Below are 12,110 nucleotides of genomic sequence, written 5' to 3' on the forward strand. Positions count from 1 at the left end.
ATTTCTCCTTGATCATCTCTTCTTTTTAGATAGAGAGAGACTATCTAGAGTAGATATAATTTAATCTTCAAAACAGTCCTGGGAGGTAGGTGCCATTATTTTCCCTATTTTACATTTGAGGAAACTGAGGCAAGTAGTAGCTATGAGTGTGCCCAGGAACACTGAGCTCTGACAAGTGTCTTGAGGCTAGATTTGAACTCAGGTCTCAGTGGCTCTAGCCACTGAGCCACCTAACTACTTCCAGGCAGTTCCAAAACACCCTGTCTCTCTGTTCTAGGCATTTTCACTGGCTGTCGCCCATGCTTTGAATGCTCTGCCTCCTGGATTTTCTGGCTGCCTTCAAATCTCACCTAAAATCTCACCTTCTATAAAAAAAACAAAACCCAAACCTTTTCCTAATTCTTAATTTCAGTGTCTTCCTATTATTTCCATTTTATCCTGTTCACAGCTTATTTGCATGTCATTTACCCCATTAAACTGTGAGTTCCTTGAGAACAGGGACTGTCTTTTACATTTTTTTTGGTAACCCCAGGGCTACTTAAGCACAATGCTTGGAACTAGTAGTGATTAATGTTTATTGACTGGCAAGGGGGGTAGATTAGGGAAGGAAAGTCTATCCTTTCCTTAATGGAGACAGGGAGATTAGTTAGAAGGCTGTTACAATAGACCATGTGAGAGGTAGGTGTGGCCTGTCTGAATTAGGGATAGAGAGAAAAGGGGACAGATGCCCAAGATACAAGGGGATAGAATCAAACACATTTTGACAGGTGGGAGGGAAGAGTCAGAAGGACTGCAAAGTTGTGATCCTAGGGGACTGGAAGAATAATAGTGTCCTTGACAGAAATTAGGGGAATTAGGAAGGAGCGTAGGTTTTCAGAAGAAAGGAAAGGTTCAGTTTTGAACATGGGCAGTTTGAGGTGCCCATAGGATACCAAGTTAGAGCTGCAGAAGTAGAGTCCAGGAGGGAGGTGAAAGCTGCATATGTAGGTTTTGGAGTTGTGATAATTGAGCCCATGGGAACTGATGAGAGATGTGTAGAGAGAAGAGAGGGCCTGGGACAGAGTCCTGGGGTACCCCCGGCATGTGGAGCACGACATGGAGAGGATGCACTGGGAAAGGTGATTGAGAAGGATTAGTGAGAGACAGGAGAGCGATGTTGTGAAATCCAGGGAAGAGAGTATTTTTTAAGAATATGTGATCTAGAAAGATGGGATCGGATAAAGCCTCTTGATTGAGCAATTAAGATATTGTTGGTGATCTTAGAGATGAGTTTGAGTGGAAAGATGGGGTCAGAGCCAGGTTACTAAGGGTCTGAGAAAGTGGTGGAGGTTAGGAGTATAGGTAACTTTCCAGAAGTTTGTCTGTGAAGGAAAGGATAGAGAGCTTGACAAAGGCAAGGAGCCGTTGAGCAGTGTTACTACCAGACCTTATTAAATTGTTACTTAAAAGTTATATTCGGGAATGGAGAGATACTAATAATTAGGTTTCCTCCACTGTTTGACTCTAATCACAGGTAGATTTTCTCTGTAGCATTTGGGTTCTAGGCTACCTAAAAGGTGGAGGTATTCCAGGTACACTTAATGTGTGACTGAGCTAGGTGAAGGTCAGGACTAGAAAGTGCATATGTTTGTAGGATAGGAGAACAAGGAGGGAAGGGAGAATGGGCATCGTGTTGGAGAATGGAGATGAAAAATTCTGAGGGTCTCTGAGAAACCAATCGTTAGGAATTGCCTCTTGGTTTAAATTATCTGAGCCTAAACTTCCTTCCATTAGTGCAGGTAATTGAAAACTGACTGGACCTTTTACACAGGTCATTTCATTTGTCTTTCCAGTAATCTTAAGAAATTCTAACTATGAATATGTAGTTTAATTCAATAATCACGTTTTAGCTTATATGTCCCTGCACCATTCTGGGAACTAGAGATATGAAGATGAAAAATTACATATCCTCAGGAGTTTGGGGGAGGAGCCAAGCGTATGTACAAAAACATATAAGGTAGAATGTAAATGAGGCGAAGGAGAGGTCACTGTCAGCTGAAATCATCAGGAAAGGCTTCATGAGAAAGTGTAGAAGCTGAATTGGAGCTGTAAGGGGAAAAAATCCAGTGGTTGGAGATGAGAAGTCATTGCAGATGAACTATATGCCAAAACAGAGGAGGAAAAGTAGAGGAAGCTCAGTAAGCATTTGTTAAACACTGTGTTTGCCAGGCACTGAGAGGTGTTGACAGTTCAAAGAAAAAAAAATCAAACAGTCTCTGCCCTCAAAGAGTTTACATTCTATTAGCAGAGCCATAATGCACATAAAAATATCTACAAAGTACATGCAGAAAGAGATTGGAAAACTGCTCATCTATTTTAACTGAAGCTGGGCGGGAGGTGAAAACAGTTAGATAGCCAAGTTAGTCCTAGATTATAGATGTCAGGGTAAGGTGTTCATATTGAGCCACTGAAGGTTTGGGGGAATGGGGGGTGGGAAACGGAATCTGGTCAGACCAATGCTCTAGGAAGATTTATCTCGGCACCTGTATGGAGGATTGTTTGGAGAGGGAAGAAAATGGAGACCAATATTGCCATCGAAGAGATGGGAAGGACCTGAAGCAGAGTGTTGGCAGCGTATGCCAGAGCCCTTATAAAGGAAGAATTCACAGGATTTGGCCACTCTTCCCACTACTTTTTCCCCCACTCCAAAGAAGACTAGCAAGTTTAAGTTTTGGTGAATGAGAGAGTGATGGTAATAAGTATGGGGGTAGAGTGAGAAACTGAGACATAAAAGTAATTTGACCCAAGTAAATCAGTCAGGCATTTAGTATTTAGCATTTAGTAAGCTCATACTGTGCCAGGCACTTTGCTAAGTGGTAGAAATGCAAATGCCAGTAGAAAGACAGCCCTTGCCCTGAAAGACCTTATATTCTAATGGAGAAGTCAGTATGTAAAAGGAAGCTGAAAGGGGATTGGAGAAATGGAGGTTACCTACTATGGCTGGCAGAGGAATTAGGCTAAGACTTTGCCTGAGTGCTTAAATGGACCGTCCAGTCTTTGGCGAGAGGCCAATGGGGCAGAGGTTCTCCTAATGTGTGACTTCTAGGGCTGGAGTGAGGCATAGTAGAGGAAGTCTAAAGGGTATCCTAGCAAGGAATGAACCTTTCATTGAGTTTTGGAGGAAGGTTTTCTTACATTCAATCTATTTTCTTTATGCTCTGGCTCTTAACACATTTGAGGTAACAAAGCAAGGTGGGTGAATATCTGGTTGAAGATGAAGGATGTGCCATGGATGTTCAGGCAAAGAATCTGGCTTGTTTGGTGCCAGGTTTACAGATTGTGAGGAGCTGTGCAGAGTTTTGCACGTGGTTTGAATGGTTAACTAAAGTAATACTCAAGTAGATCTGTAGTCTCTACAATGTCAGTACTCCTACTGATGAAAATCATAACCTATATGCCTTCTTACTCTGATTAATCTTGTCTTCATCCTTCCAGAAGTCCTGCATAGACTGTCTACCTTGTGTTCTGGAGGTCTTTCTCTAGGTCTTAACATGTGGCAACATTCAAACTGTCTTTTCTCTTGCTCTTATTACGTGACCTCAACTTTCTTTTCCAATCTTATATTCTTTTAATGGTATCTTTTATATAACTTAGGTGCATATCATTATTGCCAGTGTACTACAGCTTGCTTATGCCTAATGTCAGTCATAATTTTGATTCTTTAAAGCTTATGTTGTTCCATGATGTGCAGCATGACAGCATCTCTGAAGTATATTAAAAGATGAGCTTGGGATTGTTGAAAGTGCTACATGATTTTCCACTGTCTTCATTTCTTTTTAGGCTGAATTCATTTATCATTTAGTCTGGCACCTGCCAAATGTATAAGTACTTTTTTATACATTTTGTTTTTCCCATGTGGGAAGTATTAAATCAGTCTCTTGATTGGTCATGCATCTTGGTTCAGGCGGATTGTTCTAGGACTTGCTTCAGTCATTAGATTTTCATATATGAACAGGATGATCTGGAGGGACATCACCAGCTAAGGAATTTCCTTTTCCCTTTGGGCTGTGCACAAGACACTCTTCACTGTACTTCAACAGAATAGTAAGGTTTTTTTGTTGTTCGGTCATGTCTGACTGTACATGCATGACTCTATGGACTTTGTACGTAGTTTGTTTTTGTTTTTTGGCAAAGATGCTGGATTGGTTTGCTGTTTCCTTCTCCAGTGTGTCCCCATCTTACAGATGAGGAACTGAGGCAAATAGAAGTTAAGTGACTTGCCCAGCATTACACAGCTAGTAAGTGTCTGAGGCTGGATTTGAACTTAGATCTTCCTGACTCTAGGCCTAGTGTTCTATCCACTTTGCCACCTTGCTGCCCCTAAACATTCTGTTGAGTTATTTCAGTTGTGTCCAACTCTTCATGACTGCATTTGAGGTTTTCTTGTCAAAGATATGGAGTGATTTGCCATTTCCTTCTCCAGCTCATTTTATAGATGAAAAAACTGAAGCAGAGTTAAGTGACTAGCCCAGGGTCACACAGCTAGTGAGTGTCTGAGGCCAGATTTGAACTCAGGTTTTCCTGATTCCAGATGCAGTGCTCTATCTGGCCTCCTAGCTGCCCCTTGAATTGTAAATTACAGAACCCCAAATCTAGAGTACGGACAACTTGTGTTTTAAATCCTGCCTCTTCAGTTTACTATCTTTGTGACTTGGAGAATCACTTAACCTATCTGGGCCTCAAATTTCCTTATTTTTGTAGAACGAGTATATTGGACTAGATGACTTTCCTATTCCCTGTGTACACACATACTCACACATATGAATGCCTTTTGAGAACCTCAGGCACCACAGGAAGTCACAAAGCCAGAGTTAAATTGTTCCTTTATATCATACATCAAAATGGAATTAGATTGATAAGAAATAACTTTATATGCTAGCTCCCACAGAAAGTGAAAAGCATATTCAGTTCTTCTTGACTCATATTATTACACATTTCATAGGGGCACATTTCCCACACACTTATAAGGATTCTGATCTGACAGTTCCGTGAATTTTGTTGGGAAAATTGTATTATGTGGTAACAAAGACAGTGTTCTTACATTTGCATTTCGAAGTGCCTAATAAATTACCAGGCCCAGGGTTCTTATAGGATCAGATAAGCAGGTGTGGGGGAAGACAGTATGAACAAGTACACAGAGTAAACTTCCCATCAATGCTCAGAACATTTATTATCAGTATGGTAGAGCAGAGCAGTGAACCGGAGATCAGAAAACAGGTTTGAGTCTTAGCTCTGCCATTTACTGCCTTTGACTTTGAACCTTAGCTCTCCCTCCTTGGGGACCCAAATTCTTCATCTGTAAAGTGGGGCTAATACTTTGTCTGCCTCAGAGTTTTGAGGATCAAATGAGATGGTGGATATAAAGTGCTTTGTAAACTATAAACAGAACTATATGAACGTTAGATGCTTTAATATTAACATGTTTTATGTTTTTCAAAATGCTTTTATGCCTGTTAAGTCAACCGGACCCAACTGACCTCTAACCTGTGAGTGACCGCAGCCAAACAGAGCAGGCCAGAGACAGGAAAGTCAGGAATCAAACGGAAGTTTAATTTCAAAGTGAGGGAAACAGCTTGCAAGCAAGGCAGCAGATTAGACACATGGGCTGGGGCCCCACCCCTAGTGGGGGGGATCCGCTTTAGTGTAGCAGATGTCAGTACTTACACCAGTGGTTGCGCAGTGAACTGTAACCCTGACAATGAGGGGTAACAGCAGCAATGAGACAAGTTTGATCCATAGCAGGACTTCATGACCAGAACATGGATACTTGTCTGAGCTTGTCCAATGCTTGTCTGAGCTCAGAAAACACCTAGTGCTGGCCAAAGCAATACAGCAATTATGTGATTTTGCCAGAGGGTGAGTGCAAAGGATCATTGTTATGCCAAGCTCAGGGCACAGCTTGCTTGCTGGACCTTAGCTCTGGAAAACGGTGTCTCCCAATATTTTGACATTTGTTTAGTTGATATTCCCAATGGTCAACAGTAGATAGGACAGATTTTTCCATTCCTGTTTTATAAATGAGGAAATAGAGCCACAGAGAGATTGACATGCTTAAATTGTAGTGAAACTAGAACCAGAACTCTGGTCTCTGCCCAGTCTAGTATTGGATCTACCATTTTTGCTATACCATGCTATCTTACTTAGCCTATTGCTAGTTGACTAAAGAAGAGAATGTGAACTTTGTGTCAGAGGGAGGAGACTTATAATTAGGGATTGTTGGTTTCAGTTAAGTTGGAGGTTTTGATTGTTTAGTTATGAAGAAAGGTTGAAAGTCATTGTGGAAAGGGTGGAGGTGAGCATTTTTAATAAGATGTTTCATAACATGGGATAAGTGTAGTAAAGATATTCCTGTTCTTTTGTGATGCAATCTAATTAGTGCTTTTCTCTTGTGAATTCTTGATCTTATTATAAATGCCATTTGAAACTTTGTAGATTAGTTTATATGATCAGCTTCATAAGATCTTGAAGAGTGACTAGTATTTCATCAGTAGGAGATAAAGATTCTAAGACTAGGTGTGTGAGCAGACACAGAGGTAGGAAGTGTACTGGGGCAAGGGAGAGTGGAGTGGTTAAGGAGACCTCCTTCATTGTCAGCCCAAGGAGTCTGAACTTTATTTGATAGAGAATAGAAAACCATTGAAAGGTTTTGAATAGAAGTATATCTACCTCAAAGTTTTTGTACCTTTTTTAGCTGAGGTTCTTTAAAAATAAGACCAAGAGCAAATTGAAACAATGATGGACAGGAATACTTTGCCTAATACTCAGCTGTAACATCTGAGATACCTAAATTGTCTTTTCTCCCATATTTGTAGTGTATAACATTTAAATTCATGTATTCTGATGGCTAATTAAACTTTGAAAAGTAACCTGTACCTATGGAAAATGTTCAAAATTATTTTCCCTCTCCTTTTTCCACATGCTCAAGTAACAATTACAAGAATATAGGGTGTTTTTTTTTTAAGCCAGTCTTATTTCTGTTTTACATAACCATGGTTTTTTGTTTTTTCCTCTTTGAAACCGTTACATGCTGTGAAAATAATTATAGTGTCCAGATAGAAGTATATGTGGAAAAAAATGAGTAATAAATATTAAGTCCAGTGGATTTAGTAGTGAAAAATAATACATGAAAACTGACACAAGCAGTATTGTTTTAAGGCAAAATAGTTCTAAAACTTAATGAGGAAATTGAGCTGTGACACATTCTTTCTACTTTTGGAAAAACAATGTACTGTGTAGTTATTCAGAAGCATCTTTTTAGAATAAGGTGTATTAGCTTTAGATCATAAACTTTTCAACTGACTTTTTGACTTAGGTTAATGGACCTGATGGTATCCTGCAGAATGGTGCTGTGGATGACAGTGTAGCTAAAACTAGCCAACTGTTGGCCGAATTGAATTTTGAAGAAGATGAAGAAGATACTTACTATACAAAGGATCTCCCTGTGCATGCTTGCAGGTAAAAAAAAACTTCTGTTCCGAACTCTGTTGGAATGACAAGCACCAAATAGTGGCATTTGCCCTGATGTTAAGAGAAGATGGTGGTGAGGTGTTTTCCCATGTCCTACTTTCTGTTCAAAGCCTGAATTAAAACTCTGGACTGTGATATTGCTTCTGTTACATACAGCCACATAACCCCGTCCCTAAGATTTGTACTGCAGACTTTAAGAGGGTGGAAGGATAATTGCCTTAAGTTCACACCAGCTTATGAATCTTCACAAGATAAAGAGTTGGAATATCCCTGCATACTTCCAGACTGAGCTGAGGCTGTTCTTTCTGTGACTTCTTTTTCCCATCAGGGTTTCCCTTAATATTCATTTTAACCTGCTTTTACCAGTGAAAATCTGGATTTTCATTTAATAAGAATCGAGGATAAAATCAGAGGTTATTTGTTTTCCAAAGGGCTTGTCATAGGAATTTTTGAAAATGATGAGCTTTCCCAATGGGTTTAAAGAGGGATTTGGTTTGTGTATGTTTTCAGAATCTTTGAGTTGTGTTAAATTGCATATGCATTTTTTAAAAGCCATGGAATGTCAAATTTATAAGTGACTTGAGAATTGAGAGTGTCAGCCAGAAAGGGACTTAAGATTGTAAAGTTCCACCCTGTAATTTTACAAGTAAGAAATTAAGACACAGAAACATTAACCTGCCTAAGATCATGCAGCTAGTCATTGCCTGGGCCAGAACTAAAATCAGTCCATCAGCAAGGGCTTTTTAAGGACTTATTTTAAATCAGACTCTGTTATAGTGCTGGAGATACAAAGAAAAGGCCTAAAATAGTCCCTCCCCTCAAAGAACATACATTCTAATGGGAGAGAAACATCAAATCAGAACATACAAAAGAAATACAGAGTAAAGGGGACATAACTTTAGGGGGATCACATTAACTGGGGGGATTCTGAGAGTCAGAGGTTGGGAGGGAGAGCATTCCAGGGATGGGGTTCCCAGAGGTCACCATGAGTTGAACATGGAGAATATGTTTTAGAGAGAGAGATACAGATACAAAGAGAACCCAAGTCACTTTGGGTTCTAATTTTTGTTGTTGTTGTTGTTGTTTTTCCACTGTACTATACCTTCTGTTTCCCATATCCCATCCTTCTCCTCTGTACACACTAAACTTTTAGTTTGGACTTTTTAACATTTTGATCTTTGAGCGTCTCCTTTTTCTGAGCCAGAAACTAACCTTGCCCAAAGTAGGTGCAGTGAATAAATAATTGTCAGTAGCCCTGGTAAAATTTTTAGGAAGCATAAGGTTTACCTTTGGCCTGGAGATTTTCTCATCAAGCTAACTAACATAGAGCAGGAGGCTGTGCACTGTTTTGAATTCTTCACAGGCTCATAGTACAAAGAAGAGCTTTTCTGATGAAGCCACACTGAACCATGAGCTCTCCTGGGCAGGGAGCGTTGGAAGGACTTGTCCTTGATTCTTATAAAGTGAAGCTTAGATTTTTTTTTTTTTAAAGGCTTTTGGGGTTAAGTGACTTGCCCAGGGTCACACAGCTAGTAACTGTCAGATCTTTGGTCTAAGGCCAGATTTGAACTCAGGTCCTCCTGACTTCAAGGCCAGTGCTCTATCCATTGCACCACCTACCTGCCCCTGAAGCTTAGATCTTGCAAGCACTTAGGAGTATGGGAGAGCACTGGATGAGTCACTTAACCTGAGCCTCAGTTTCTCTATATGTGAAATGGAGAGGATACTGCTTATAGCATATACTTCCCAAGGTTGTTATATGGAAGATGCTTTGTAAACCTTTAAGTGCTGTGTAAACAAGGGAATTATTCCCTACCATTTAGTGTAGCAGAGCTTTGGAACTTGGAATACACTATTGTACTGAGATATAGTTGACTCAAGGTAAGGCTGACATTTTAATTCACATAATCTGAAAGCAGTTGGACCATGGACTGTCTTTTGGAAGAGACTATGAAATAAAACTGGTGTGGTCAGAATGGGATAGGTGGGCCTTCTACATTCTCTTTCCTCAGCAGGTAAAAAGAAGAATAACTGTCCTAAATTCATAGTCTATTAACAGTAAAAAAAAAAAGTTTGCTTTGGTTTGCAGAATGCTTCATGTTTGTTATCTTGTGATCTTCACAGCAACCTTGAGGAAGTAGGTGCTATTGTTATGATCTCCATTTTAAAGAGGCAATTGAGGAACAGAGAGGCCCAGTGTGTTTGAACTCAGATCTTACTGACTCAAAGTAGCCACCTCATTGTTAGTACTGGGACTAGAAGAATCTCAGTCCTCTCAGTCCATTGTGATTTCTGGATGACATATTGCATAGACAGCTGGCTTAGAAACCAAGAATACTTAAATTCAAGTACTGCCTCTGACACATGTTGGCTTCATCACCCTAGGCAAGTCATCAACCTCTCAGTGCCCTAGACAGGTCTCTGAGACTCAAAGTTGTAGAGAAGGTGTCAAGCCAATGTCAGTAGTGGAATTTTTCTCATCATTGAGGATTTTTCTTCATTCCATTGCCTGTGCCAGTGAAATCATAGATCCAGTCCCTATCTTATGCTGCCAGTATTCACTCTTTTCTCAAATTGAAGATTTCTTACCATTTACTAAGTTATAAAGGGTGAAACTTAAAGAAAAATAAATGGTAGTAACTATAACTTTGGATATTAGGCTTTCATTTCGAAGAGTTGAGGGGGGATATCTATTTGCCAAAATGAATTTAGAAGACATAGTAATGGCTTAACTGGCATCCATCCACAATTCTGTCAAACTCAGTAAAAAGTGGTTTCAACTTAAATTGTTTCCCATTACAGGATAATTCCCTACAATCCTAATATTTTCGTCTTAAATTTTCAGGACTTAAGCCTCTTCAGTTAATGAATTTAATTTTATTCCTGGTATTATCTTACTTAAAGTTGCTTGATGAAAAACTTTAAATGATATAAAAGTAAAGAATTTTACATCGTGCTAAATTAAAAGCAGACAATGAACCTTCCTACTTTTTTAACTTTTGTGATGTTTTCTTTTTTAGTTACTGTGGCATCCATGACCCGGCTTGTGTGGTTTACTGCAATACTAGCAAGAAATGGTTTTGTAACGGACGTGGAAACACTTCTGGCAGGTAGTTCGTCAGATAATGCATTGGTCTTTAATCAGGCTTGTGCTTAGACTTTATGGAAATGATGAGAACGTTGATGTGGAGGACCATAGAAAATCGTGTTGACAAACCTGGCCTTTTTTTCCTCCTGTGTGACTGGTTTAACTTAAAACACATGGTGCTATGTGAATGCCTTCATGTATTTACTCTTGGTTTATTTTTTGTGCTTGTTTTTATTATGCAAGTATGGTTGACTTAATTTTCTTGTTTTATTTATGCTTTTTGCAAGATGAGCTCTTGGCATGCTAGTTTAATCTTAAGGTTTCTGCCTTTACCATTAAAGTACACTAAGAGAATATTGTGCTCCCAGAGGAAATAATGACCAGAATGTCGGTTTGAGCCTTTTAGAAGAGAAGTCCTTCTTTCCTCAGGGCGTTTCTGATTTTCATAATGACCAGATTCTGGTCCATCAAAGAAAAATTCAATCACATTCACTAGAAAATACTATGTTTTAGTTTGATATTGATCGTACACACTTCAAATCAGTATCAAATGTGATTAGATTGATTATTTTTTGGGGGGTGGTATGAGAGTCTTTTAGTACTTAAACTCAGAGTTGTGCAAGCTTAGACTGTAAGCTTAAAATTTAGGATGCTATCAAATTCCAAAGTTGCTGTCTATTTTGGATTTCTTCTACAAAGAAAAATATAATAATCTTAATCCTTCTCGGGATTTACCTTTGCTATGTGCTTTGTTCTCATCCATCAAATGCAATAAATAGTGCAAAAGCTTATTATCTCAATTTTATAAATAGGAAAATAGACTGAGAATTTGACTTACCCTTCAGCTAGTAAGGGGATGGAGTGGCGCTTGAGTGCAGGTCTTTCAACTTGAGGGTCAGTGTTTTTTCCACTATAACATAATGCCTTTCACAGTGCAGCAGCTGAATAGAGATCACTGGCCCTGCAGCCAAGAGGACCTGAATTCAGTCTGGCCTCAGATTGTGTGACCCTGGCCAACTCACAACCTCAACTGTAAAATGGGAGTAATAGTAGCACCTGCTTCCCAGGGTTATTGTGAGGATGAAATAGATGATATTTGTAAAGTGCCTGGCACATAGTAAGTTTTATATAAATGCTTATTCCCTTCCTTTTTCCTCTTAAATCTTAATGTAGCTAAAATTTATCCTATCAACTAATTTTTTTTTCTGCAATTTATTCTGAGGAAAGAGGTAAATGGGAACCAAAAAACCTGGCATTACAAAACTCCTACCAACTTTTGACATATTCCTTGGAAAATATGCATTCATTATGTCCAAGCTTCTGTACTTTCTCCAGCTATAGTACTATATAATCAGAGTCTGGTCTCAAGAAACGGCAGATATTTTAGGAAGATTTTCAGGAAAAGGGGTATTGTGACTAATCTGAAAAGTGGAATAGTCAATGTATCCCATTCCTAAAGTATTTTGACTGACCAGCATTTTGCTGCATTTTCTTTTTCCATTAATAGCTAATAATA

The 12,110-nt window shown here is 39.1% G+C and overlaps 1 protein-coding gene across 1 annotated transcript in view; it reads left to right on the forward strand.

Annotated features, from left to right (window-relative positions):
• Positions 1-12,110, forward strand: part of UPF1 (UPF1, RNA helicase and ATPase) — a 63,391-nt gene that overhangs the window by 18,888 nt on the left and 32,393 nt on the right. The window contains exons 2-3 of the mRNA XM_027853104.1: positions 7,352-7,494; positions 10,527-10,616. Of these exons, the coding sequence (XP_027708905.1) occupies positions 7,352-7,494; positions 10,527-10,616 (233 nt within the window). The remainder of the gene's footprint in view (positions 1-7,351; positions 7,495-10,526; positions 10,617-12,110) is intronic.

Source organism: Vombatus ursinus, unplaced genomic scaffold (genome assembly GCF_900497805.2).
Source record: "Vombatus ursinus unplaced genomic scaffold, bare-nosed wombat genome assembly UNPS02009918.1, whole genome shotgun sequence".
NCBI classification, from domain to species: domain Eukaryota; kingdom Metazoa; phylum Chordata; class Mammalia; order Diprotodontia; family Vombatidae; genus Vombatus; species Vombatus ursinus.